The 27,704-nt window shown below is 43.2% G+C and overlaps 1 protein-coding gene across 2 annotated transcripts in view; it reads right to left on the bottom strand.

Annotated features, from left to right (window-relative positions):
* Window positions 1-27,704, bottom strand: part of UBR2 (ubiquitin protein ligase E3 component n-recognin 2) — a 133,184-nt gene that overhangs the window by 10,642 nt on the left and 94,838 nt on the right. For both annotated transcript variants that reach the window (XM_049764903.1, XM_049764902.1), the window contains exons 27-43: window positions 27,381-27,490; window positions 27,190-27,270; window positions 26,307-26,485; window positions 25,503-25,702; window positions 23,576-23,669; window positions 21,813-21,974; window positions 18,898-19,001; window positions 18,175-18,253; window positions 14,331-14,479; window positions 13,248-13,303; window positions 12,069-12,165; window positions 9,869-9,936; window positions 8,000-8,135; window positions 7,216-7,306; window positions 5,150-5,280; window positions 3,724-3,832; window positions 2,456-2,512 (exon numbers count right to left, since the gene is read on the bottom strand). In XM_049764903.1, coding sequence (XP_049620860.1) covers window positions 2,456-2,512; window positions 3,724-3,832; window positions 5,150-5,280; window positions 7,216-7,306; window positions 8,000-8,135; window positions 9,869-9,936; window positions 12,069-12,165; window positions 13,248-13,303; window positions 14,331-14,479; window positions 18,175-18,253; window positions 18,898-19,001; window positions 21,813-21,974; window positions 23,576-23,669; window positions 25,503-25,702; window positions 26,307-26,485; window positions 27,190-27,270; window positions 27,381-27,490 — 1,903 coding nt within the window. The remainder of the gene's footprint in view (window positions 1-2,455; window positions 2,513-3,723; window positions 3,833-5,149; window positions 5,281-7,215; window positions 7,307-7,999; window positions 8,136-9,868; window positions 9,937-12,068; window positions 12,166-13,247; window positions 13,304-14,330; window positions 14,480-18,174; window positions 18,254-18,897; window positions 19,002-21,812; window positions 21,975-23,575; window positions 23,670-25,502; window positions 25,703-26,306; window positions 26,486-27,189; window positions 27,271-27,380; window positions 27,491-27,704) is intronic.

Genomic DNA, 27,704 nt, shown 5'->3' with positions numbered 1-27,704 from the left:
CCTAGAATACATCTCAAAAACTAGCCAATACAGGTGAAAAGAATCCCGAGCTAAAAGGGAGGAAGTAACCTAAGGAGAAAGGGGTGTTCTAGTTTAGAAAGGAGGTTCTTGGGGCCGGGTAGGTGGCGCTGGAGGTAAGGTGTCTGCCTTGCAAGCGCTAGCCAAGGAAGGACCGTGGTTCGATCCCCCCGGCGTCCCATATGGTCCCCCCAAGCCAGGGGCGATTTCTGAGCACATAGCCAGGAGTAACCCCTGAGCATCAAACGGGTGTGGCCCAAAAACCAAAAAAAAAAAAAAAAAAAAAAGAAAGGAGGTTCTTATGACAAAGGATGAGAAACTTGTTTTGCTACAAATGTGCAGCTGGCCAGAATAGCTAAAGCAAGAAAGCTAGAAAACTTGTCTGTTGCCACCAGGAAGCTGAAGCAGGTTGAAAGTAGCTGGCTCCACTTGTCTTTGAGTTTCAAATTTACTTTGCCAGTGGGGAACTTTTGCAGCTTTTTCATGCTGAAAATTTCCCGGAGCATACATGGACTGAGGCCAAATTTTGGCCTGTAGTTTTTGCAAGGAAGACAAAGCCAAATGCTAAGAAAAGAGATTTTTAATGTCACCACCATGTCATGGATTTCAGAAATATTGCCAGTAATCCACGTAGGGGGTATGATTAATGTCCACCAACAGGCCTGCTTGACTAAAATATTTCTTGGGGGAAATTATCAGCTCACTGCACCAGGAAAGTCAATAGACACATCTGGTGGGCTTGCTTCCCCTATCATGGAGACAGCTGCGTGGAGTGACACCCCAGCATCCCATATGGTCCCCCAAGCCAGGAGCGATTTCTGAGCGCATAGCCAGGAGTAACCCCTGAGCGTCAAACAGGTGTAGCCCAAAAAACAAACAAACCAAAACTCCCCAAAAAACCAGAACTCGCTCCTGGCAGGCTCGGAAGACCATGTGGGATGTAGGGATTCGAACCACCGTCCTTCTGCATGCAAGGCAAATACCCTACCTCCATGCTATCTCTCCGGCCCCAGGTTGAAAAAATTTTCTAATAAAAGGAAAAAATATAGAACTAAGAAAAAACTGGAAAAGAATCTTTTTTTTTCTTTTTTGGGGGGTTTTTGGGCCATACCCTGCAGCGCTCAGAGGTTCAAAAATCACTCCTGGCTGGCACAGGGACCATATGGGATGCCGGAATTCGAACCACCATAGGTCCTGGGTCAGTCACTAGCAAGACAAATGCCCTACCACTATGCTATCTCTCCAGCCCCTGGAAAAGAATATTTATTTGTTTGTTTGTTTGTTTTTGGGCCACACCCAGCGGTGCTCAGGGGTTACTCCTGGCTGTCTGCTCAGAAATAGCTCCCGGCAGGCACGGAGGGGGGGGGGGAGGGGGGGGGAAGGAACACGACCATATGGGACACTGGGATTCGAACCAACCACCTTTGGTCCTGGATCAGCTGCTTGCAAGGCAAACACCACTGTGCTATCATTTCACAATACAATGATTTTGTTACTTGCTACTTCTGGTAAGAACAATACAGCACAGGGCTTGGAGCAAGGCTTGAGGAGTCGAATTCAGGCTTGTCTTGCCAGGGGGAGCCCTCAGCTCCTTCTGGGCACATGATCCTCACCCAAAAGAACAATGCATAGGTTAAGTTCACAGCCCTAAATCTCTGATAAGCTCTCATCATTAGACTAAGTATAAAAGAGGCCTCCTTCTCCTGCAATCACTGAAAGGAAATTTAGGAGGGAAGTTTTGTAGGAATAAAGTCCTATTTCTTCCCATTTGCCACTACTCAAGTCTTTGATAATGTGTTTTAGAACCAATTGTTGTTTGTTTGTTTGTTTGTTTTTGGGCCACTTCAGAAATCACTCCTGGCAGACTCAGGGGGCCAAATGGGATGCCGTGGATTGAACCTGGGTTGGCTGCATGCAAGGCAAACTCCCTACCTGCTATGCTATCACTCCGGCCCATAAACCAATTTTATCTCTATATTTATTTGGATGAGGTGTTAGGTTTTTAAAATTATGATTGAATTGCTGTGAATGACAAAAGTTACAAAGTGATTCCTGATTGATTTTCTGATGTACAGTGTTCTAACACCAATTCCTTAACTAGCGTCCATTTCTCTCCAATATGCCCAGCCCTCCAGTCGTCCCCCCCCCCCCCCCGCCTCTGTGTCGGCACTTTTTTCTTTTTAGGTATTTCGATTCACAACACAGTTACGGTACATATTCCTTATACGACCTTTGTGCTCCATCCTCCTCCACGGTGTCCACTTTCCTTGGCCACTGTTGTAGTGTTCCCTCCCCTAATCTCTGCCCCAGTGCTGAGCATCCTACCAACAATTAGTTCTCAGGTTCATATATGTAACCTTTGGGTATTTGTTATTCCTCTACTATGTTTCCTTACACCCCCCATGAGAGAGCTTTCACTGTCTGTTTGATAACTTACCTGATAGCATTTCTTTCATCTTCTAGAAATCTTTTGACTTCAACGTTATGACACCAACTTTAAGAAAAATGGGAGATAAAAACATTTTTACTTTTGAAGGGCTAGCGTATTCCCCTCTCTCACTCCCGCCTTCAAGTGCAGTAAGACAACAACTATGTTCTTGGTCTAGTATCCAATATATTTACCTCATCAAAAGAAGCTTGGAAGGCGGAGGGGAAAGAAGCTTGGAAGAGCTTCATTATTTGCCTGCGACTTTTAAAGTCAGCAGAATATGCTTTCTTATTTTCTAAAAGCAAAAGTGTTTCGTATATTGAAATTTGTGACTATATATACTATTTATTTTTTGTTTTTGGGCCATACCTGGCAGCTGCCAGGTATTATTCCTGGATTTGCACTCAAATCACTCCTGGCAGCCTTGGGGACCACATGGGATGCCGGGGATCGAACTTGGGTTGGCTGCATGCAAGGCAAATGCCCTATCCCTGTGTTATCATTCTGGCCCCACATACTTAAAACTTTACTAATTTGGAGACTGGAAAAGCAGTTTATAATAATTCATAAGCAATTTATTATTAATACATTCATAGAATCTGGAGCTAGAACAATTCTAAAAAATTATTGTTTTATGAACTATGGCAGCACATAGAACATAATTTACTTATTTTTTTTGAGGACTGATGATGCTCAGGGATCACTCTTGACATTCCTTGGGTATATGAAGTGCTAGAGACTGAACTAATAGAAATCCCACTGTGTGCAAGGCAAACAACCTATCCACTGCACATACTCTCTAGCCCCACTTTTTTTTTTGGGGGGGGGGGCTTGTTCTTTTTGGGCCCTATCTGGAAGTGCTCAGGACTTTTTGGTGGCTCTGCACTCAGGGTCACCTCCAAACAAAAACCACTCACATTTTAATCTTAAATCTATTATTTACAGTTCAAATTTTCTAGACTCCCATCTCTGAAATGTAAAGGTATCAGAGAAAATAACCCTGGAAGTTGTGAATCTATGAAAAAGAGATTCAAAAGGCCAGTAAATCTGAGTGAGAAAATAAACATTTCTATTACCATATCCCTTGCATGCGAATCTGATGAAGTGATTCACCAGTTGGCCAAAAATTTTAATTGAGAAATCTCTTTTCTAGTCTGAATCAAACAGACTGAATCACACCAGACTATCTAGTCACTCTGTAATACATGGTAAGAAATTAAAGTCTAGTTCCATATACAGTTGTTCACTGTAAGGAGGAACCCTGCATACATCATTACCTTTCAATCAGGGAATTCATGATCTCACTGTTTTCTTGAAAAAGGCAAAAGAGGTTGCTTGGCAGGGAAAGGTAGGTACACAAATGTTCAAAATGGCTTGTTTCAGACACTGCAAATGGAGAAGAAAAGCGTAATGCTGATGACAAAGAGAAGCACAAAGATGTAATTTTCCTAAATGAGAATCAGCAATTGCATGAGCCCTACCCCCTTCCCGTAAACACCACCTGAAAGGCCCCAAAACAAAGCACCTGAGAGTGGGCTGGAGCTTGAAGTTCACAGCAGAGGCCCTAGTTTGAATCTCTGAGACCTCAAGATCCACTCAACAACAACCAGCACTAATGGATGTGGCCCCCAAACCAAACAAACCAAAAGAGAGGAAAAACAACCCCAAACCATGCGAAAGAGCCAGATTGTACTTTTTTCAAATCTGAAGTCATTTAATCATGTAATTAAACCACTGAGTCATTAATGAGAATATAATACAAAATTTTAAGTTAAGACAGTAAAACTAAGAACTTTGTTTTGGGGGGCACACCTGGTGATGCTCAGGAGTTTCTCCTGAATCTGCACTCCTGGTGGATTTGGGGGACTAGGGATTGAACCCATGTTGGCAGTGTGCAAGGCAAGTACCCTAGCCACTGTCCTATCACTCCAGCCTCAAAACTAGAACATTTTTAACTTTCTTTTGGTTTGTTTTTGGGTCACACCCAGCAGTGCTCAGGGGTTCCTCCTGGCTATGCGCTCAGAAGTTGCTTCTGGCTTGGGGGACCATATGGGATGCTGGGGGATCGAACCATGGTCCGTCCAACGCTAGCGCAGGCAAGGCAGGCACCTTACTTCTAGCGCCACAGCCCGGCCCCCATAGTCCGTTTTGTAATAAAGAATCAATGTTAAAAACACTGTTCACTTTTAATTTTTCCTAGTCAAACAAGCAGAAATTACCTTGGGCTGGTGAGATGAATCAGTTGTAAAGAGCACACTTTAGGAGCCAGAGAAAGAGTATAGGGTTAAGGCGTCTGCTTCGCATGTAGTTGACTTAGGTTCAATCCCAGTCACCCCAAATGGTCCCTGAGCACAGAGCCAGGAGTAAACCCTGATCACAGCTGGGTATGGTCCCCAAAGCACCCTCAAAAGCACATACTTTTTGTTTCTTTTTTGTTTTTTGTTTTTGGGCCACACTCAGTGACCCTCCTGGCTACGTGCTCAGAAATGGCTCCTGGCTTGGGGGGACCATATGGGATGCTGGGGGATCGAACTTCATCTTAGGCTAGCACTTGCAAAGCAGATGCCTTACCTCTAGCGCTACCACTGCGGCCCTAAAGCACATACCTTTAATGCTTCTATGTATGGGCTTGCAAACTGGCAGAAGAAAAAGAAAAACAAAACAAAAAAAAAAAAAAAAGAAAAGAAAAGAAAAATAAATTACCTTGCATTTCTGGTGGAGCAGGAACTCCATTTAAGTAATGAAAAAACAAAGCTGAGCACTTTAAGAAAGGCATGATTCCAGCTTTGACATTCTTCCACAGATGCCAGCCAGAGGGTATTTCTTTCAAGGCACTGAAAGAGAAAAACACGAATTTAGAAAATGAACAACAGAGTGAAAGGGACAACTGTACCTGAAAGCCACCACACCTGGCCCACAGGGATGGGCAGTCCTGAGGGCAAGATTCCAGGTATAGATGGTCCAACCTCCAAACAACGTTATTAAAATTGGTAAAAGATAGGGCCAGAGGGGCTGGAGAGAGAGCATGGAGGTAAAGCGTTTGCCTTTCATGCAAGAGGTCATCGGTTCGAATCCCAGCGTCCCATATGGTCCCCTGTGCCTGCCAGGAGCAATTTCTGAGCATGGAGCCAGGAGTAACCCCTGAGCACTGCCGGGTGTGACCCAAAAACCACAAAAAAAAAAAAAAAAAAAGATAGGGCCAGAGTGATAGGACAGTGGGTAGGGTGCTTGCCTTGCATGCAGCTAACCCAGGTTCAATCCCTAGCACCCCACAGGGTCTCTTGAGCCCTCTAGAAATGATCGTTGAGCACAGAGCCAGGAGTAAGCTCTGAGTACAGGCGTGTGTGGCTCCATACAAAAGAAAATTTATAACATACAGCTACAAAAAGGAAATATTTGAAAAATAAAAAAATAAAACAACCCCCTTGGAGCCGGAGAGATAACATGGAGGTAGGATATTTGCCTTATATGCAGAAGGACGGTGGTTTGAATCCCGACAACTTATAGGGTTCCCCTGAGCCTGCCAGGAGCAATTTCTGAGTGTAGAATAACTAGGAGTAACCCCTGAGTGCTGCTGGGTGTGACCCCAAAACCAAAACCAAAACCAAACAAAACAACCCAAAAAAACATAAACCCCACCATGGTTCTAGAATCTTGGACTAGCAGCTAACAGGCCAAAGTTTGTGCTATATTTGGACTAGTCTAGTCTGTGCCAGATTCCCCAAGTGAAAGATGGTTCTATAGCTCAATAAATGTGAGATGTTCAGCTAGCTGCTTGCTCTTCTTTTTTTTTTTTTTTGGGTCATACCCGGTAGCACTCAGGTTCTACTCATGGCTTTATGCTCAGCCCCTGGCAGGCTCAGGAAACCATATGGGATGCCAGGATTCGAACCACCATCCTTCTGCATGCAAGGCGAACACCTTACTGCTGTGCTATCTCTCCGGCCCCAAGCTGCTTGCTCTTCTTAGAGAGATCTCCAACAGGGTTTTATTATTTTTCCTCTTTTTTTTTTTGTTTTGGTTTTTGGGTCACACCGGGCAGTGCTCAGAGGTTACTTTTGGCTCCACGCTCAGAAATTGCCCCCAGCAGGCTCGGGGGACCATATGGGATGCCAGGATTTGAACCACCATCCTTTTGCATGCAAGGTAAACGCCGTACCTCTATGCTATCTTTCTGGCTCCTTCTTTTTTTCTTTTAACTTTATGGGCCACAACCAGTTGTGTTCAGGGGTCACTTCTGGCCATGCTGGGGACCAGATATGGTGCTGGGAACCGAACTGGTGTTGGCTGCATATATGCAAGTCAAGTGTCTTAACCCCTGTCTTATCTGGCTGGCCTGACTAAGCATGTTCTTATATCAAAAGTGTAGGGGTGAGGAAGTGGCTCAAAGGCTTCTTCAAGCACATGCCTAGTGAGTGGAAGGCTTGAGTTCAGTGGTTAGCCCCACATGTTTCTGAGCACTGCTGGGCCCAAATAGCACAGCATGGTAGATACCGAGCGGAAATACTGCATGGGAAGCCTTTTCATATAGAAAGCAACTCTTGCCTTGCATGCAGCCGACCTGGGTTTCCTGAACCTGTTAAGAGCAATTTTTGAGTGCAGAGCCAGGAGTAACCCCTGAGTTCTGCCAGGTGTGACCCAAAAACCAAAAAAAAAAAAAAAAAAAAAAAAAAAAGAATTCCTTTTTAGTTTATCACCAGTATTTGGGGGATAGCAAGAGTGCTTAATATATAAACATTAGTGCTAATATATAAAATTTACAATCTTACCTTCCTGTATACTCGTGCAATGTTTTATACAAAGCAAGAACTGCTAATTCTTCTTCGCCTGCAGGATTTTCTTGATCCATGCCATTCACTTCTGAAGGATACAAAAATATTAGTCCTCTATTAGCCGATAAGGTGGTCTGACCACAGCCCCCAGAATACATTCACATGGGACGTGGCCCTGCTCCCACCAGACATGCAGACCACATCTCTCTAATGTGTGAGCACAGCACTGTTTTTATCAGAGCAAAGGGAGAAACTTTGGAAGCAGAAGACAATGTGCTTCTTGCACGCTATAGCGAAAATCACCTCTCATACAGTCAGTGGGACTTAGATGTTAGGGAACTCACACAACAAAAGGAGAAGTAAAAAAAAAAAAAAAAAAAGTCACCTGCTCAGAGGATTTAATAGGAGAAAGACATTTATTTTAAACATCTCATCCACATCCCATCCTAATTTACTCATATGCAAGCAAGCGCTTTTCCCTCCAGGAAGACTTCTATTTTAATCTACATCAAAAACCTCAGGCAGGGGCCGGAGCGATAGTGCAGAGGTAGGGCGTTTACCTTGCATGTGGCTGACCCAGGACAGACTTGTGTCTGATCCCCGGCATCCTAGATGGTCCCCCAAAGCCAGGAGTGATTTCTGAGTGCATAGCCAGGAGTAACCCCTGAGCATCACTGGGTCTGGCCCAAAACCCAAACCAAATCAAATCAAACCAAAACAAAAAAAAAACCCAAAACCTCAAGAAATTTCTTCAATAAGCTGACATGAACGCTGTACCTACCTGCACATGAGGTAAGCAAGATCTGAATGATGTGTGCCATCGTAACCAGATGGAAGATGTGAAGGTCCCCAGTGCCAAGACTGATCCCCGAAAAATCCTGGCACTGCAAAGCAGGGAAAGCCAGCACCAAGCTCACCTGGGTACCAAACAGAGAAAGAGATTGCTTTACCTTTCACAGCAAACATACTTCTACCTTAATGTGGTTGCCTTCTTCTGACCTTAGCCCTTCATCTTTATTATTGTTATTATTATTGGCTGTTTTTGTGCTACACTAGGCAGTAATCAAAGGATCATATGGGATGCTGGGGATCGAACCCAGGTCAACCATGTACAAAGAAAGCATCTTATTTGCTGTACTATCATTCCGACTTCTTATCTTTATTTTGAAAGGAATCACACAGTAGACATTCAACAATGACTGGTTAACTGGAGCTACCATGTAAAAGCAAAGATGCCAGGTGTTGATGGACACTAACATTTCTTTTGCTCAGTAATTTCCTTACATGTAGCTTATTTCTAACAAGTAAAAGCACCAGAAATCAATTCAGGGGAAAAACAGTGGAAAAGGCATGAATTTTGGACCACAAAGATGAATGAAGCAGAGAATCTGATGCCCAAAGAGCTGAAGTGGGGGTTGGAGAGAGCATGGAGGTAAGGCGTTTGCCTTTCATGAAGAAGGTCACTGGTTTGAACGCCGGCATCCCATATGGTTCCCCTAGCCTGCCAGGAGTGATTTCTGAGCCTGGAGCCAGGAGGAACCCCTGAGCGCTGCCGAGTGTGACCCAAAAACCAAAAACCAAACAAACAAACAAAAAATAAACCAAAGAGCTGAAGTGGCTCTCCCAGAAGAATAGAATTCCCATGTGACACAGAGATTCTACTTCTTGGCATTGTTCCCCACATACAAAAACATTCATCTGAGACGATACATGCAAACCTATTTTTACTGTGCTGGTTAGTAAACAGCCAGCACATGGGAAGAACCCAAATTCCCAAGCACACAATGGATCAAGAAGCTGTGGTTAATAAACACAACGGAGGACTCTGCAGCCCTGGGAAAGGAGAAAATCAGGTAGTCAGCAGCAACCTGGGTGTTAAATGTATTCAGAGGCAGGTGGACAAATGCTGGATGATTCCACACAGGTAGGGACTGTCCAGGACCCCTACATGTGAAGTCCAAGCTGAACCTAATGAAGCTCTCAGGCCAGGATATGGCTAAGGAGGCTGCTGTGGGGGGTGGAGCATTCAATCACCTGTGTGAGGGGACCTACCCAGCTGAAGAGGAGCTGAAGTTCAGCTGCTTTGGCCTTGGCATCGTGTGCTGGCACCAGCCATACCTGCTTAGAAGACACTTTCCCCTGAACCACAGAAAGTGGGGACCCTGGGACTCAGCATCATGACTAACGGGCAGAAGCTGCTAAAAGTACAACCTGTCAGCGGCAGCCTTTGTGCTGTTAGCGTTGCTTTAATTTCTCCATAGGGAAGAAACACAGAAGTCAGATGTGGACCTCAGCCACAAAGTCATAAGGTGAATTTCTCTTTCTCTCCCTCTCTCTTTTTTTTTTGGTTTCTGGGTCACACCTGGCAGCGCTCAGGGTTACTCCTGGCTCTATGCTCAGAAATCACTCCTGGCAGGTTCGGGGGACCATATGGGATGCTGAGATTAGAACCACCAACCTTCTGCATGCAAGGCAAAAGCCCTATCTCTAAGCTATCTCTCTGGCGAATTTCTCTTTTGAGACTCCTCAGAACATGCATCATATTCAGAAGTAGTAGGAAATATATGTAACTTCTCCACAACACTCATCAACAAGTCAAACACAAAGATATACAGTGTAAGAAAGAAAAATTCAAACACAAGATACCTACCAATAAGTGAAACATGTCAATGTCTAATATGCACGGGATGTCTTCATAGCTGTCATCAGGAACCAATGCTAGAGAGTTAAAGAGAAAGACATTAGTACAGTTCAACATCAAGTATTTACTTTTTTTTTTTTTTTTTTTGGTTTTTGGGTCACACCCGGCTGTGCTCAGGAGTTACTCCTGGCTGTCTGCTCAGAAATAGCTCCTGGCAGGCACGGGGGACCATATGGGACACCGGGATTCGAACCAACTACCTTTGGTCCTGGATGGGCTGCTTGCAAGGCAAACACCGCTGTGCTATCTCTCCAGGCCCAAGTATTTACTTTTATCTTTCTTTCTCTCTCTCTCTCTCTCTCTCTCTCTCTCTCTCTCTCTCTCTCTCTCTCTTTCTCTCTTTCTCTCTTTCTCTCTTTCTCTTCTTTCTTTCTTTCTTTTCTTTCTTTCTTTCTTTCTTTCTTTCTTTCTTTCTTTCTTTCTTTCTTTCTTTCTCTTTCTTCTTTCTTTCTTTCTTTCTTTCATCTTTCTTTCTTTCTTTCTTCCTTCCTTCCTTCCTTCCTTCCCCTCTTTCTCTCTTTCTTTCTTTCTTTCTTTCTTTCTTTCTTTCTTTCTTTCTTTCTTTCTTTCTTCTTTCTTTCTTTTCTTCTTTTCTTTCTTTCTTTCTTCTTTCTTTTCTTTCTTTCTTTCTTTCTTCCTTTCTTTCTTTCTTCTCTCTCTCTCTCTTTCTTTCTTCTTTCTTTCTTTCTTTCTTTCTTTCTTTCTTTTTTTTTTTTTTTTTTTTTTTTTGGTTTTTGGGTCTCACCCGGCAGTGCTCAGGGGTTACTCCTGGCTCCAGGCTCAGAAGTCGCTCCTGGCAAGCATGGGGGACCATATGGGACGCCGGGATTCGAACCGATGACCTTCTGCATGAGAGGCAAACGCCTTACCTCCATGCTATCTCTCCGGCCCCTCTTTCTTTCTTTCTTCTTTCTTTCTTTCTTTCTTTCTTCTCTTTCTTTCTTTCTTTTCTTTCTTTCTTTTTCTCTCTCTTCTTTCTTTCTTTTCTTTCTTTCTTCTTTCTTCTCTTTCTTTCTTTCTTTCTTTCTTTCTCTTCTCTTTCTTCTTTCTTTCTTTCTTCTTCTTTCTTTCTTTCTTTCTTTTTCTCTCCTCTCTTTCTTTCTTTCTTTCTTTCTTCTTCTTTCTTTCTTTCTTTCTTTTCTTTCTTTCTTTCTTCTCTCTTTCTTTTTCTTTCTTTCTTTCTTTCTTTCTTTCTTTCTTTCTTTTCTTTCTTTCTTTTTCTTCTTTCTTTCTTTCTTTCCTCCCTCCTCCCTCCCTCCCTCCCTCCCTCCCTTCCTTCCTTCCTTCCTTCCGGTTTTTAGGTCACACCCAGTGGTGCTCAGGGGTTCCTCCTGTCTCTGCCCTCAGAAATCACTCCTAGTAGGCTTGGGGAATCACGTGGGATGCCAGAAAATTGAATCACCGTCTGTCCTGGGTTGATCACATGCATGGCAAACATCCTACTGTTGTGCTATTGCTCCGGCCCCTTCTTTCTTTCTTAGCTTTTGGGCTATACACTGTGATGACTGGGGTAACCATAGGAGGTGCTAGAATCAAACACAGGTCAGTTGCGTGCTAGGCAATCACCTTACTTGCTGTAGTATCTGGCCCCTCACTTCTTAGAAATATACAGATACAATCGAGGAGTTAGGGTTATGACTAAAAGGGGAGGAGCACATGTCTGGAAAATATAAGATCCAGAGTTCAATTCCTGACACCAGTGTGGTGGCTCTGATGATCTCCATATACTTTTGGTGTGGCCTCAATGAAAAAATAAAAGTAAAAAATTTACTTAGTTGAAATCTCTTTTCTCAAGAGATTTGTTCATTAATAATTAATTCATTCAACTATTAATTTATGATTTTGGGCCACTGGAGGTGCTTAGGGATTACTCCTGGTTCTGCACTCAGGAATTACTTCTAGTGGTACTCAGGGGACCACATGAATGCTGGCGACTGAACCTGGGTTGGTCACATGCAAGGCAAGCACCCTCCCCTATGTACTATCTCTCCAGCCCCTAAGATTTATGAATTCACCAGCTAGAACTTATATACAAGACCAAGAGTAAAACCAAACACTTGTTTCACAATGGTGAGGTTGCACTACAAAAAGCTACAATTACAAAGAGGAGACATTACCAAACATATCCAGTACACATATGAATACTCACATGCAAAAAGTTTGCAAAAGTGACCTTGCACCACCGAGAGTGATGACACCGTCCAATGTGCCGCTGCAAACCTGGTGAGTGATCTAAGACAGTCATCCTGCAAGAGAAAGAGACAGACACGATTCATGGGGTGGCCAGCATCTGCGGTCCTTGTCTTCCTTAAGGAATGCCAGTTCAAGGCACAGGCAGGTAAAGCGCAAGGAAGTCTCTCTACAGCCTCTCTGGCACCTTTATGGACAAGGCTCCAACATGAAGTGAAAATAATCTAACTGTGACGAAAATTGCCTGTTAGTCCCAACTGAAACGAAAAGGACAGAATTGCCAGGCTAGGGTGTCTCAGGAATCTAATAGTGTTTATTTTTACTTTAAATAAGAACTCTAAAATGTGGGATATACCTCAAATACTGGGAAAATGATGTGTAAGAAGTTGGTCACATGACTGAAATAGTCAGTAGCCATAAAGCCATTATGGGGATGCTGGAAAGATACCTACAGAGGTAAAGGCATATGCTTTGCATGTGGCCAACCAGGGTTTGATCTCTGGCACCACACAGCCTCCTAGCATTTTGGGATAGTTCTTGGGGGCCTGAGAACATCTGGGGTGGCCCAGATGCGCTACAGGCCCAGAGTAGCAATGCTTCCCTGGGTCCTTGCATTGGCTGGGCCTAATTCCTGAGTGCAGAGCCAGGAGTAACCTCTGAGAATCAGGTGTGGACCAAAAACCAAAACCAAGCAAAAAATTTAAACATAAGCATTAAAATCTACATAAGAAAATATTAATTTAATTTTTTTCTTTATGTTTGGGGGAGGGGGGGTCACACCCGGCAGCGCTCAGTAGTTCCTCCTGGCTCTAGGCTCAGAAATCGCTCCTGGTGGGCTCGGGAGACCATATGGGATGCCAGGATTCGAACCACCATCCTTCTGCATGTAAGGCAAAGGCCCTACATCCATGTCATCTCTCTGGCCCCCCAAAATATTAATTTTAATATTTAATATTTAATTAAAAGAAAAATTAGTCCACAAACATTACTTCTTCAAGACAGTAACAGAAAATGATTTTTATGTAAAGAAATGAATCTATGCTTCTGTTTAAATAACTATTTTAGGCTTTTATTACTTAAAAAAGAGCAGAATCATTTGGTTTCCATTCTTCTATGAATTGCCTAAACAGGAACTTACCAGTCTGCAAGGCAAAGGGCCAAACAATGGTTTATCTTCATCATTTAAAATTCTTTCTGCAGATTAAAAACAATTAAGATGGTAAAGTTTATGTTATACACATTTTAGGACATATTTGGGACAACTAAAAGTAAAAAATTCTGCACAAAGTACAATGTCAGGTTTCAGAATCTTTCAAGTCATGTCATAAGAAGTGACTCTGAATGAAAAGGAAAAATATTCGTGAGGGAAGAGGCTCAAAGGGCCGGACTGTGTGCTCCTCAGGTGGGTGGGCCTGTCCCTGTCCCTTCCAGCATTGTAGGAGCACAGAGAACAGAGCCAGGAGTAGCCACCAGCACTAATGGGAGAGCCTAACAAACAAAGAGTAATAAGGGAAAAAGAGAAAGAGAAAAAAAATGTTAAAAAAAAAAAAAAAAAAACGGGGCCTGTGAGGTGGTGCTAGAGGTAAGGTGTCTGCCTTGCAAGCGCTAGCCAAGAAAAGATAGCAACTGTGGTTTGGTCCCCCGGCGTCCCATATGGCCCCCCCCAAGCCAGAGGTGATTTCTGAGCGCTTAGGCAGGAGTAACCCCTGAGCATCAAATGGGTGTGGCCTGAAAAACCAAAAAAACAAAGCAAAAAAAAACCCCAAAACACCAACAGCCCCAAACATTCCTACAACAGACCAAAAGTTTGTAATTCTCATCAAAATGAACGTCTCTTGAATGGCTGATCTCTACCCAGCCGAAGTTTTGTTTGCATACTACATTTCCCACTTCAAAGGCTTGATGCTGTCCACCTCAAACACCTCATTTTAAAAACAGGCTTCTGGGGCCAGAACAATATAATACAGTGGGGCAGGGCATTTGCCTGGCACATAGCTGGCCCGGGCTTGATCCCCAGCATCCCATCTAGTCCTATGAGCCCGCCAGGAATAATTACTGAGTGGAGAGTCAAGAGTAACTACTGAGCACCTAACACACACACACACACACACACACACACACACACACACACGCACGCACGCACGCACGCACGCACGCACGCACATAATTCAGGTTAATATGCTGGTCACATAAAACAGAGACATAACTTGAGACCTCTTACCTATGCTTTGAATGGTGTAGGCACAACTACCCCAGCACATTATGGGCACACGGGGATCCTCTTCATTGGGATGAACCTTCAGTCCCACTTTGTAAGCAGCAGTTCCGAATGTTGTTAACATTTCTCTTATGCTCTCAGAATAAGGGTTCCTGAGGTGGATGTGTAGAGGATTAATTCAATGAAATGACTGTTTCTTAACTGCTATTTGCTATATCAGGGGTAATTAGTACCTGCAGGAGAAGAGTTATGCTCTAGACTGGTTGACAGGGATGAGGTAGAGGTGAAAAATCAGTTATGAGGTTAAAGCCCACATACAGAGGGGCCTGAGAGAGAATACTTGGGTAGGGCACTTCCTTGCAGGCTGCCATCTAGGGTTCAATGTCCGGGACCCCAGATGATCCCCAGAACCTGTCAGGAGTGATCTGAGTGTAGAGTCAAGAATGAGTTCTGAGTGCTATTGGGTGTGACCCAAAAACAAAACGAATAAAAATAAAAACCTACGGGACCGGATAAGTAAAAACCTACATACAGAGCTGAGGGACCCTTGACCTCTTTATTTCCCCATTGCAAAATACAGGCAACAGATATTGCAATGGAACTTAATTTCGACATTGGAGAATCATCAGAAATTAGTTAATATCCACATTTACATTGGGGCACCAAGACTGGCAGGGCCATTATCACCCCCCCCCCCCCCGCTCATTGTCAAATAATCACCCAAGGACCAATCAAAAGACTCAAACTCCTAATAGAAAAGTCAAAGAGAATTAGCAGAAACAGAAGAAAGAGAAAACAGCCAGAAGAGAAAACAGAAAACTTTTAGAAATCAGAAAAAGTAGGATCATTCGATGACCTTACAGCAGGAAAAAAAAGGAGGAACAAACAGTAACACCAGAGCAGAAGTAAGGTGCTTGCAAAGGTTTGATCTCTGGCATCCTGTATGGTCCCCTGAGCCTGCCAGGAGTGATACCTGAGCGAAGAGCCAGGAGAAACCATGAACACTGCTGGGTGTGCCCCCCCAAGAAATAGTAACAAATATTCTCAGAATGGATGCAAATGAACCTTCAAATTAACAGTCTACTGAAAATTCAGCAATATGAATGAAGATTCACCACATGCTGGGGGAAATTTCAGTTCACTGGCAATTAGACAAGATACCAAAAGTTTCCAGAAGGACCACGAGTTTCTGGAAGCAACACCAATTTCAGAGGAACAGCAATCAGAATGGTGAGCAAAGATTTAGCTTGATAGACTGGAGTATATAAATTTTTTGGCAGCGGGCTTATACCTTGGCTGTGCTCAGGACTTACGCCTGACTCTGTACTCAGGGATCACTCCGGGCAGTGCTCAGAGAACCAGATGGCATGCCAGGGATTGAACCTGGGTCAGACCCTTACAAGACAAACCACTCTACCCGTTGTACTGTTGCTCTGATCCTGGTTAACATTAACAGGTTAAGGTTACTTTGCATTCAAGACATTCAGAATTTGATCCCTGAAACTGCATGGTTCGGAGCACTTCCAGGAGAGAGAAAACCTCTCCTGCCCCATCATGCCCAGCCACAGCATGAAACTGGAAGTAGCTGAGCATCCAATGTGATCTTCAAACAAAAACAAATCAGAATAGCACTCAGTTCTCAAGTTTGGTAAAACAATGTCTTTCAAAATCCTAGTGAAGTATTACATCTAGTCCCTAATTCTATACTCAAACTATATCAAGCAGATGGAGAAAGGTATTTATTTTCAAGCATGAAAATATAACACCCAGACATCCATTCTTAGCAATTTACAGAAGGGGATACGTGCAAAGCGAGGGAGAAAACACCCGAGAAGAGCTGATGCAGGAAACCAGAGCAATAGGGCCAAGGGAAACGTCAGGAAGGCAGCCGGGCCCTGATTTTACTGACTGGGGTGGAGGACAAAGGTGGCGGCGAGGGTGGACACGTAATGTCTGTACATGAAGAAAAGCTACAGCTGGACATCCGCCAGATCTATCAGGCAGCATTCAGGAAGGAAACATGATGTTTATAGAAAAGTAAAAACAATGTGCTTATTATGGAAGGGAAGATAAGGAACAAAACATCATCATAATGTACAACTTACATCAACGGAAACAATCATAATGTAAAAAGACAACTGATGTAATTAAAAATGATGAGTGAATTTTTTTTTTTTTTTTTTTTTTTTGCTGTGCTGGGGCTGGAACCCAGGGCTTCCCACATATAAAGTGAGTGGTCTGGCAGAAAATGATATCCCTGGACCATAAATTGATAAGTAATAAATACTTTTATTGGGAGACTGGCAAGAAGCTGTGGGCCAGGCAGAGTGAAGAGCAGGACCCTTGATGACATTCAGCAAGAGACAGGGCGTAGAAACGATAAACCCAGAGACAGTGCATCAGTCTTGACCAGAAATAGGCAAAGAAGCTGGTACAAGCAACAAAACAACAGGACAGGGGAGAACAGGGAGGGATGCATGGCTGACTTTTTCTATATATGCCTCTCCCCCCTTTTGACTTTTGGGCCATACCTGGCAGTGCTCAGGGGTTATTCCTGGCTCTGTGCTCAGATATCCGTCCTGGCAGGCTCAGGGGACCTGGGATGCTGGGGATCGAACCTGGGTCCATCCAGGGTCAGTAGTGTGCAGGCAAACACCCTTCTGCTGTGCTATTACTCCGGCCCCCTATTTATGCCATTTTTTATTATATATAATTTTTATTTTGACCATATTGGCTTACATATGTTTCATATTTATGCCATTTACACAACTAATAAGCAGTGGCTCTGGGACATGGACCATGTAATGGATCGCTAGTATTTAAGCTCTAATTTGTAACTGACTAGCTAAGGTTATCTACGACTCAAAATACTCTGCTTTTGATCTTAAGTTACGAACGGGTTAATGTTACTTTATACTATGACTATAAGCCAGGAGGCTGGAGAGACAGTACAGCAGGTAAGGCACTCGCCTTGCTTGAGGCCAACCCCAGTTCATCCCTGGCACCACCTGTGGTCCCCAGAAAACGACCAGGAGTGATCCAGAGTACGAAGCCAGGAGTAAGCCCTGAGCACTGCCGGGTATGGCCCGAAACAAAACAAAATGAAAAGTCAGAGGGAGAATGGAATCCGGTGGGGCGCTGAGCAGTTTGTACTTAGACAGGCTAAAGACTAGAAGAGTGGGAAAAGGAGTGCTAATAATGCAGACTAGGAGAGGTCAGTAATCCCGAATGGTTAGATTCTCATGAATAAAGACCGTAAAATGAAGAGACAGGACGAGGTGCATCTTGCAAGCTGCTGACCCCAGTTCTTTGTTTTTGGTTTTTGGGTCACGCCCGGCAGTGCTCAGGGGTTACTCCTAGCTCTGTGCTCAGAAGTTGCTCCTGGCAGGCACGGGAGATCATATGAGATGCTGGGAATTGAATCGCAGTCCGTCCCGGGTCTGCAGCGTGCAAGTTAAATGCCCTACTGCTGTGCTATCTTTCTGGCCCAGACCCCAGTTCTATCCTTGGCATCCCGAGCATCTCTGGGTGAAGATGCAGAAGCCCCTGATCATCGTTGGAGTGACACAGCTAATCCCCAACACTGCAGAGCCCAAGTAGCACTGCAGCCTCGGGTCCTCACATGAGTCACCAGCCAAGGGCAGGAACAGCTCCCAGGCCCCTAGGACACAGACTGGGGCGGAGGGAGGGATAAAGAGCATCCCACCTCAAAGACCATGTAACCTTCACACCACAGAACTCAAGACCAATGTCCATAACATTAAATCCCAGTTTGAACTAACTGCTGAATCAATTTTTTTTTTTTTAATCCCAAGTGGACTCAAGAGGAATAGAAAGGTCTACTCACTTCGGACGAAAATCAGGCCTAAACCCTTCCGGGGGCTGCACGTCTTGCATATTTTCAGAGTTCTTTGGAGAGGCGGCATCTAGAGAAGCAAGTGTTTCATACTGTTAGCCTACAGCCCACCACATTCTTTAAGTTCAGTCATAAAGCTCACGTTGATGTTAGGGCAAAGAAGTCAGAAAGCAACAGGAAAAAAATCCCGTGAACAAAAACCGGCATAGTTCATTCAAAAACTCTGGTTGACCAGGGCTCTTCCCAGTCACTGAGGCTTTTCTTAAGAGTAGAGAGAGCCACTACAACATAGCCATGGAGGTACGAAAAGGAAAAGGAGGCAGCTGTGTTTCTACAAGAACCGGACACACACCTTGTCCGGACCACTGTCTTGCATGGTCATCAGTGCAGTGCGTAGTCTAGGAAACCCGGACACCTGCGCGACTGCCAACAGTAGCCCCAAGACCAGAGCTCCCCCCACCCTCAGAAACTCTTCAATAAAATGGGGGACCAAGTGATACATATTTCTTATAAGCTTCATGAGTTTGTTTCCATGGAGTAAGGGGGACTGTAGTCCAGTCAGATTTTAGTTCATGAAGACAAAGGAAATGACAGTCAAATTTTAAAATGAAAGGTTTCACTTTGAAAACATTTTTTGAACAATTTCTTCTGGGTCTACATTTTCCAGCAACCTCAAACCTCAGGGGGAAATGAAAGCAGGTTATTAGGACTTACTAGGAGCACTTTCTTCTTTTCTAAGAACCTGTAAGGCTTTTATTTGCTGTGATATTGTTCTAATCCACTGAGTCAGATTTGGTTGGTCAGAAAAATTTAACCTGCTAGAAAAGATTATAGAGAGTGTTTAGTATTTAGTTGTTGTTGCTTAGTTTAAGATACAAAAAGTCCTTAAACGATCATGGACCTAATATTTTAAACACACTTAAAAAATGTCAGGGGAAAATTTATTGCCTTAAAAGTCTGACTAGATGGGGCCGGAGAAATAGCACAGTGGCGTTTGCGTTGCAAGCAGCCGACCCGGGAGCTAACGTGTTTGGTTCGAATCCCCGGGTCCCATATGGTTACCCGTGCCTGTCAGGAGCTATTTCTGAGCAGATAGCCAGAAATAACCCCTGAGCACAGCCAGGTGTGGCCCAAAAAACAAAACAAAAAAACAACCCCAAAACCCCCAAAAGTCTGAATAGATATTTGCCAATGGAAATGAAAACATATTATTTGTCAACACAATGCTAATAACCCTGAAAATCTGCACTTTTATATTCTTTCTTGATTTTGGGGCTATACCTTCCTGTTTGCACAGCTTACTACTGGCTCTGTGCTAAGGGATCACTCCCAGCGGGGCTCAAGAGACCATTATGTGTTGCCAGGGATTGAACCTAGATTACCTGAATGCTAGGCAAGTGCCTGATCCTCTGTACTATCGCTCTGGCCTCAGAACCTGCACTTTAAGTATTGAAATTTGTTAGTATTTCTTTTTCCCTTTTTTATCTTTGGCTTTTGGGCCATACCCAGCAGCTTTCAGGGGATACTCGGCTCTGCACTCTGAAATTGCTCATGGCAGGCTTGGGGGACTAGGGATCAGATCAGGGCTCATCCTGGGTCGGCTGCATGCAAGGCAAATGCTCTACTAAATGCTGTGCTATCATTCAGGTTCCTGCTAGTATTTCTTAAATTTCACAATTACCATACCACCAGTACCTACTGGTGCTTACTATGCTATAAGCACGTAATAGGCATTTAATTCTAAATATTTTATAATACATTTATTCAAAATATTAAGAAATAGGTAATATTATTGCCCCCATTTTACAGATGAGGAACTGAGGTTTAGAGCTATGTAACATGACTAAGTCAATATAAGGGGCAAAGCTGGCATTCATACCCACCTCTCTCAGACTCTAAAGCCTATTTCTTCTTTTTTTGGGGGGGCACAGGGACACCCCTGGCAATGTTCAGGGGTTACTCCTGGCTCTGCACTCAGGAATTACTCCCGGCAGGCTCAGGGGGCCAAGTGGGAGGGATGGCAAAGATTGAACCTGGCAAAAGCTTTACCCATCCAAAGCTTGTTTCTTTTTTTTTTTTTTTTGGTTTTTGGGTCACACCCGGCGGTGCTGCTCAGAAATAGCTCCTGGCAGGCATGGGGGACCATATGGGACACCGGGATTCGAACCAACCACCTTTGGTCCTGGATCGGCTGCTTGCAAGGCAAACGCCACTGTGCTATCTCTCCGGACCCCAAAGCTTGTTTCTTAATGACTATGCCATAATGGACTCATGGGAAAAACAAACCCTAACACACAAAAAATTGGGTGAAACCTAATAAATGGGTGACTCTTCTCCTTAGATCCAGTGACACTCCTTACTCTAACAATTCATTTCTTTATCAGTTCAAATGCAAGTTAGTCCCGTGATATATATACATCGACATACACACACACAATGTTTTTGTTTTTGGGTCAGACCCAGTTGTTCTCAGAGCTTTATGGATCAGCCACATGCAAAGTAAGTGCTTTATCTGCTATACTACCACTCTGGCCCCATGATATTCTTTTATGGTTAAAAAAATGACCTTTCACTCAAATTCTTTTTTTTTTGGGGGGGGGGGCACATCCAGCTTTGCTCAGGGCTTAATGCTAGCTGTTCACTCAGGAACTACTCCTGGTGGGGCTCAAGATGCTGAGGATCAAATCTGGGTCAGCCGTTGCAAGGCAACTGCTTTACTCACTGTAATATTTCTTTTAAACAATATTTTTGTGGCTTTGAACTGAACCCAAATTGTAGTACCGAAATAGAGGATCTATATTCATATTTTGAGAAGTAAAGATCAGACTTCAAAAGTATCAAATTCACATTTGAAATGTGTGATTTTTATTTCTGTTAAGTAAATGCCCCTAAATTCTGAACTAACAAAAATTATTCATTTAAACACACTAACAGATGTCATTTTTGGCCCAACTCCTAAAGCTATTGTTGATCAGTAAATAGCTCCCCAGGCCCCCAAAATACCAATAATGTCAGTCTGTGGTGCTCTTCCTCTACTTTGATTTACTGAGCATGTCACTTTTTGTTGTGGGTTTTTTTTTTTTTTTGGGGGGGGGGGTCACACCCGGCGGTGCTGAGGGGTTATTCCTGTCTCTCCACTTGGAAATCGTTCCTGGCAGGCACAGGGAGCATGTCACTTTTTTTTTTCTTTTTGGGTCACATTGGCATTGCTGCTTAGTGCTTACTCCTGGTTCTGACCTGAGGGATCATTCCTGCAAGCTTGGGGGACCATGAAGGGTGCCAGGGATTGAACCTAGGTTGGCTTCATGCAAGAGAAGTGCCCTACCCGCTATACTATTTCTCTGGTCCCTACCGAGCATATCTTGAAGAGTATGAGAGAGGTATTTTAACAAGGGTCCTAGAAATAAAGACAGTTTTCATTAATACACATTTTTAAAAAAAAAATCTTGTATAACAGTATTTATGAATACCTAAGGTACAAATTTTAGTTTAAAAAAAAGTTGTACTCCACAGGTCTTGCTAGAAGACATACTGCAAAAATATTTTCAGAAAGTATCTAGAAAACATGTAGTTGACCTAGACTGACTCTTTCCTTCTTTGACTTAACATTTCATTATATTCAAACTTACCCATTAAAAATATTTCTTGGAGGAAGCAGCAGAGGAATAACAGTATTACTCAAGCATTCACAAAGGGGACAAAGGAATTCTCCATTCTCTACATCGTAGCTCGTATGTAAACGTAATCTCTGTTGCCTTCGCTGTTCTTTGGCTTGAACGGAATCAAAATACCTTACAAGACCATGAGGAATAAAAAGGATTGTAATTCTTTTCAATGAAACACAAGTTGACTATTTAAACTGATTTGTTCAACAAATTAACATATTAACATACACTATTTTTATTTTTAATACTGTAACTTTAATTTTGGGACTGTTTTAATCACAGAAACGGGCTGATGGGGCCAGAGTGATAGCACAGTGGTTGGGTGTTTGCCTTGCATGCAGCTGATTCAGGACCAGGCATCTCAAATGGTTCCCCGTGCCTGCCAGAATGATTTCTGAGTGCACAGCCAGGAGTAACACCTGAGCGCCACCGGGTGTGACCCAACCCCCCCTTCAAAAAAAAAAGAGTTGAATTGGAAATAAGCAAAAGAAAAATTTTGGCTGAGGGGAAGGGGAGAATGCCATACCCAAAAGTGTTCAAGGCTTACTTCTGACTGTGCTCAGAGATCACTCCTGGCAATGCTCGGGGATCCTATGAGGTGCTGGGGATTTAACTGAGGTTGGCTGTGAGCAAGTCAAGCACCCTAATCGCTGGCACTGAAACAGGTAAAAAATTTTTGTTTGTTTTTGGGTCACACCTGGCAGCGCTCAGGGGTCACTCCTGGCTTCATGCTCAGAAATCGCTCCTGGCAGGCATGAGGGACCATATGGGATGCCGGGATTCAAACCACCGTCCTTTTGCATGAAAGGCAAACGCCTTACCTCCATGCTATCTCTCTGGTCCCCAAAACAGGTAAATTTTAAGATGACTGCCATGCAAAAAAGCCTTCATAAAACAGCACACTTCTGGTTCCCAGCGCTAACCAACTACTCCCACCATGCCAGAGGCTACCTGCAGGAGATACAACGCTATAACAATAGCACAGGTTTGGTTTACAGAGAAGCTTAGAAGGGTAAAGAGAGAATAAATTCCAGGTTACCCACTTTTTTTTTTTTTTTTTTTTTTTTGCTTTTTGGGCAAACCTGGTGACGCTCAGGGTTTACTACTGGTTATGTGCTCAGAAATTGCTCCTGGCTGTGGGGGGGACCATATGGGATGCTAGGGTTTGAACCAAGGTCCATCCTGGATCGGCCATATGCAAGACAAATGCCCTACTGCTGTGCTATATTGCTCCCGCCCCAGGTTACCCAATCTTGGCTAAGGAGGTCATAATAAAAACAAGTCGTAACACTTTCAGAACCATACCTTGGACTTCTAGAAAAATATTACTCTAATAGGGTAACATTGTTAAGAAAAAAATACCAGTTTCTGAACTAATCAAAACCCCACAATCAAAGACCTATTCAAAGAAAGACTATGGCATAAGCCACTCCTTCACATATATTTAAAGCAAATGAATTTCAGTTGTTACTTTATTAGGCAATGATGAAAAGTTTTCCTTTCAGTATCTTCAGTTTTTTTCTCCATTTTTCTAGAAGGGAATTTCCTTTATTCAAAAATTTAATTTTGTACCACTGGATAAGCTTCAATTCAGCAGGCTTTAAATTTTCAAAATTTTTGTAGTGCCTGCAAGGAACCCAGACAAACGCAGGCAAGTGCTTTGCCACTGAGCTACATCCCCGGCCCTCGTTAAGTTTCTCCTGATTACTATTAAGATCATGAATTACCTCTGCCAACAATGGGCATGCATAATGTGCCCACAGCTACCAGTGTGTGTTCCGCAAGACAGGTCAGGGTGCATGAATAGTGGATCATATTTTTCTGCATCAGAAAATAAAAGACAAAATACTCATTTAACTTTTCAACAAGAATTACTACTTCGAATTGTGAAATCCTTGACAAGGGCTGGCAACTGGAAATGCTAGTGAATTCCTTTCATGTGAGATACCATTAACAAACCGTCCCTGAATGCCACTGAAACTGGAACTCTGCATTTCATTATGTGTATTCTTTTGAGCACCCCACTTTTGGGCCTGAGACACCCAATTCTTTACTTTTTTGGTCTTTGGTGACACACCCAGCAGTGCTCAGGGGTTATGCCTGGCTCTGCATTCAGGAATCATTCTTGGTGGTGTCTGGGGGATGCCGGATATCGAACCTGGGTGGGCCATGTGCAAGGCAAATGCTCTCCCCACTGTGCTATCACTCCAGCCCGAGATACACATTTCTTGACCAAGCCCTAAGTGCTCAGTAGAGGAGTTTACATGGGGTGAGAAGACTTTAACTCCAGGGAAGCCAAGTTGCATGGTTCTTTAACAAAAAAAGATGGGTTGGCAATAATGGGTGCTCCCCAGAGGAGATCCGGTCTACAGACAGAGTACTGATGATCACTGTCCCAGAATCAAAAATAAGGAAGTAGAGCAAAACCCTCCAGGTCTAGGCAACTTAGACCAGAGCAGGGAAGAAAGGCACCTCAAAGTCGTCTGTTTTGGTGGTAAGTTTTCATATGCAGAGCAGGGGAAAATGAAAACAAAAATAAAATGGGTGTCTGCTTTTGAAAATTTTCTGTACAATTTAGTATGATCTTAGAATACATGTGATACTAAGAACCGTTTCACTTTGCTTTATGATGCCTAGTGCCAATGTCATAACAGCATAGTAAAAGATCTTATATAAATAATAAAAATAATTTGCGAAAGCATGTGGACAATCTGCTCACCAATAACTTTGGAAATTCCTAAGGCACAATTACTACTCTCAAGAGGTGTTCTGATATTGAAGCATAGCATGTGGAAGCTTGTCTCAGAGCAGAAAATTAAAGGGTCTGTGACAGATCCAAGATTGCGATGCTGAGCTGCCCCAGCCAAGAAGAAATACTCTATTTCTTTGGCTGTTGCAAGAGGACATTCAACTGCCATCTCCCTTCCTTCAAGGAACAAACATGACCTCACTCACCTCTTCCTAGATGTGGCCCCAAAAAGTCGCAAATTGGTTTTGGGGCGCAAAGACCCAGCCCTCTCCCCAACTTGGCATACCACTGACAGGCATCATGTTCCAAAGTTCCAGAGCCCCTGCGGGAGTTGCCATAGCCTTTGAGGCTTTCCTCTGTCCAAATTTGCTGCCTTCCCCTCCATCCCTGAAGCTGGTGCCAGGCTCTCATTATTAATGTCCTCCACAGTCTGTGGTCTCTAGCTCAAGAATCCTGTGTCCTGGAGAATCCTTGCTGTACTACTGGTCACACTACTCTGAGAAGAGTCTGTGTCTCCAGGATCGCCTCACAAAGAGAATTCACACATTGATTTCAAAGGATCTTTTTTTCTCTGTATCCATCCATGAGACAAAAGCATCACTGTTGTTATCTCAATGTGTTAACTCATTATCAGGACCCTTTAAGTGTGTTGAAGAATTAGAAATTGAACGTAGTGTCAAATTATGTACCAAACAACTCCTTCACAAGGAAAACCTTACAGGTGAATCCTCACTATTTATTTATCTTCAGTATAATTCAGGAGGATTCTGTCCATATGGGAAGGTTTCCACACTTGTCAGGTGGTGAATCCCTGCCTCATTAAAGACCTATTAGCAGATGAAAAAAACCTCTTGGAGATCACAACTACACTAAGTTGTGGTTATTATTAGTTTGTGGCAACTCACCTGGATCCTGAATGAATTTACTTCTGTTTTTTGATAATACGGTTGATCTTTGAACAAATGCTGCCAGGACCATTGCTTTGCTTTCCACCGTCACTTCTTGTTCCTCTTGACACAATATACAGGTAACGTATTTTCTCGGCTCAGGGATCTGAGTTTGTGCTGGGCCCAGTGCTGTAAGTGTTGTATCTGAAACCATAGGGCTGTAGGAAAAAAGGCTATGATTAATGAGCCGAAGAGTTTTCCGTTAGATGTTAAGCAGCAGACCCTGGGGAGGTACATATAAATACAACATATATGCAATTCAAGATTGTTAACTTGGATTGCCAGATGTCTTTCAGATGTGTCAAAATCATGCCCTTAAAGTCTGGAAAGAGAACTCAATGGATGAGAATCCATGCTTATAAGTAGGAAGAGAAACCAAAAGAGGATTGAAAAAAAAAATCATCTCATTTAAGCTTCATAGCAATTTAAGATGCAAAGTCTAAGGCAGCAGAAGTAGAAGCCATTCTGTTAACTGAATCAAGTGTATACTTTCTTTTATGCATATCAAGGGTCTTCGGAATAACGTGCTGAAAAATAATCTCAACACGAATTAGTCAGAGTCAGAGATTTCCTTATAGATATTACAAATCAACTCAAGAGGCCCACGATCTAGTCTTTCAAATGGAGGGGACACATATTTTTCAACTCTTCCAAATTACTTTAGAATTGGAGATTCATGAACATGGGGAAAAGGCAACATGCTCCCCAGCTGAAAACCACTCACTGGCCGGGACAGGAGAGAATCTTTTTTATTCTTTTTACCTATTATCCAACTCTGTAGAGGTAGAGGAGTCCAGTTCTAAAGTCTGCTGAAAGAGTTCTTTATTCTCATCAATGAAATGTCGCTGCATCTCAGACATCTGGGCCATGATCTTTTCCCTGCGCAGTCGGGCAATCTCAGCCTTTCTCTTCCTCTCTGCTTTGTCTTTGTCTCTTAAATTCTGAAATGATGTTTCATTCAATTAGACTGTTAGATATTGCATGCAATTCCCCCCTCCCAGCCCAGAGTAGAGTAGGTATCTCTCTTTTTGTTTTTGTTTTTTGGTCACACCCGGCAATGCTCAGGGGTCACTCCTGGCTTCATGCTCAGAAATTGCTCCTGGCAGGCTCGGGAGATCATATGGGATGCCGGGATTCGAACTGATGACCTGTATGAAAGGCAAACGCCTTACCTCCATGCTATCTCTCCGGCCCCGGTATCTCTTTATTGTAAAAAGTATGCAAAAATGGTTTATGGGGCTGATGAAGACAGCTTAGAATGGCAGATGGACAGGTTTTGCACATAATACTATCCCCAGGTTCGACTTCTGGCGCTGCATGAGTCCCTAAACACCAGTGGGTGTGGCTCCTGAAAGGAGACCACAACCAAAAGCCAGTTTTGTAATCTCACCTAGCTAAGTAAGAGAAAAGGTTTCTTAATAAGGTTAGGTCAAACTTTATCCCTAAAATGTAAAAACAACAACAACAAAACAAAAAACCAAACAGACCAAAAACATTGCTACAAAACAACCACCAAGGCACGATGGCTCCTTTCTTGGCCTGTACATGTTTGCAAATAATATCAATTACCCTCTTACTGTAGTTTAACTGCCTATAGTCAATATCCTGCAATTTATCACTACTACCACCACTTAATTTCTCATACCTCTTCCATTATGGTTCCTTCCGTCTCTGCAACTGGACTGGTGGATGAACTCTCCCTTATCTTCTTAATAGCATTAAAAGTCTGGGGGAAAAAATCCAAATATCATTATAATAATTTTTTGTATTACTAAAACGCAAAGATAATACTTGATGTTCCTCACAAAAACAGTGGAGCAAACCAAAAGATTTTACCTTCAGTATCCACCTAATCATATCTTTGTGGACTTGTAGATATGGAGCATTTTGCAAGGTTTCCAACATAGCTAGAATGCTAGGCGAGTTGTTGGGTGCTTCCCCAGGTTCTAAAGTAGAAAAAGAAAAAGCACAATAGAGGGGCAGGTCAGGGATGGAGCTCCGTGGCAGACGCACATCACCAAGTACAAGATCCCATGCTCAATCCCTGGCACTAAAATTAACAATAGGCAATACATCATGGTGCTTATTGCTATGTATAAGAAGATAAATACAACCACATGCAATATCATGATTATAGCTCTACTTATCAGATTTTCTTTT

This window comes from Suncus etruscus, chromosome 18 (genome assembly GCF_024139225.1).
Source record: "Suncus etruscus isolate mSunEtr1 chromosome 18, mSunEtr1.pri.cur, whole genome shotgun sequence".
Lineage (NCBI taxonomy): Eukaryota > Metazoa > Chordata > Mammalia > Eulipotyphla > Soricidae > Suncus > Suncus etruscus.
Note: the sequence above shows the minus strand (reverse complement) of the source record. Positions and strands in the feature narration are given on the sequence as shown.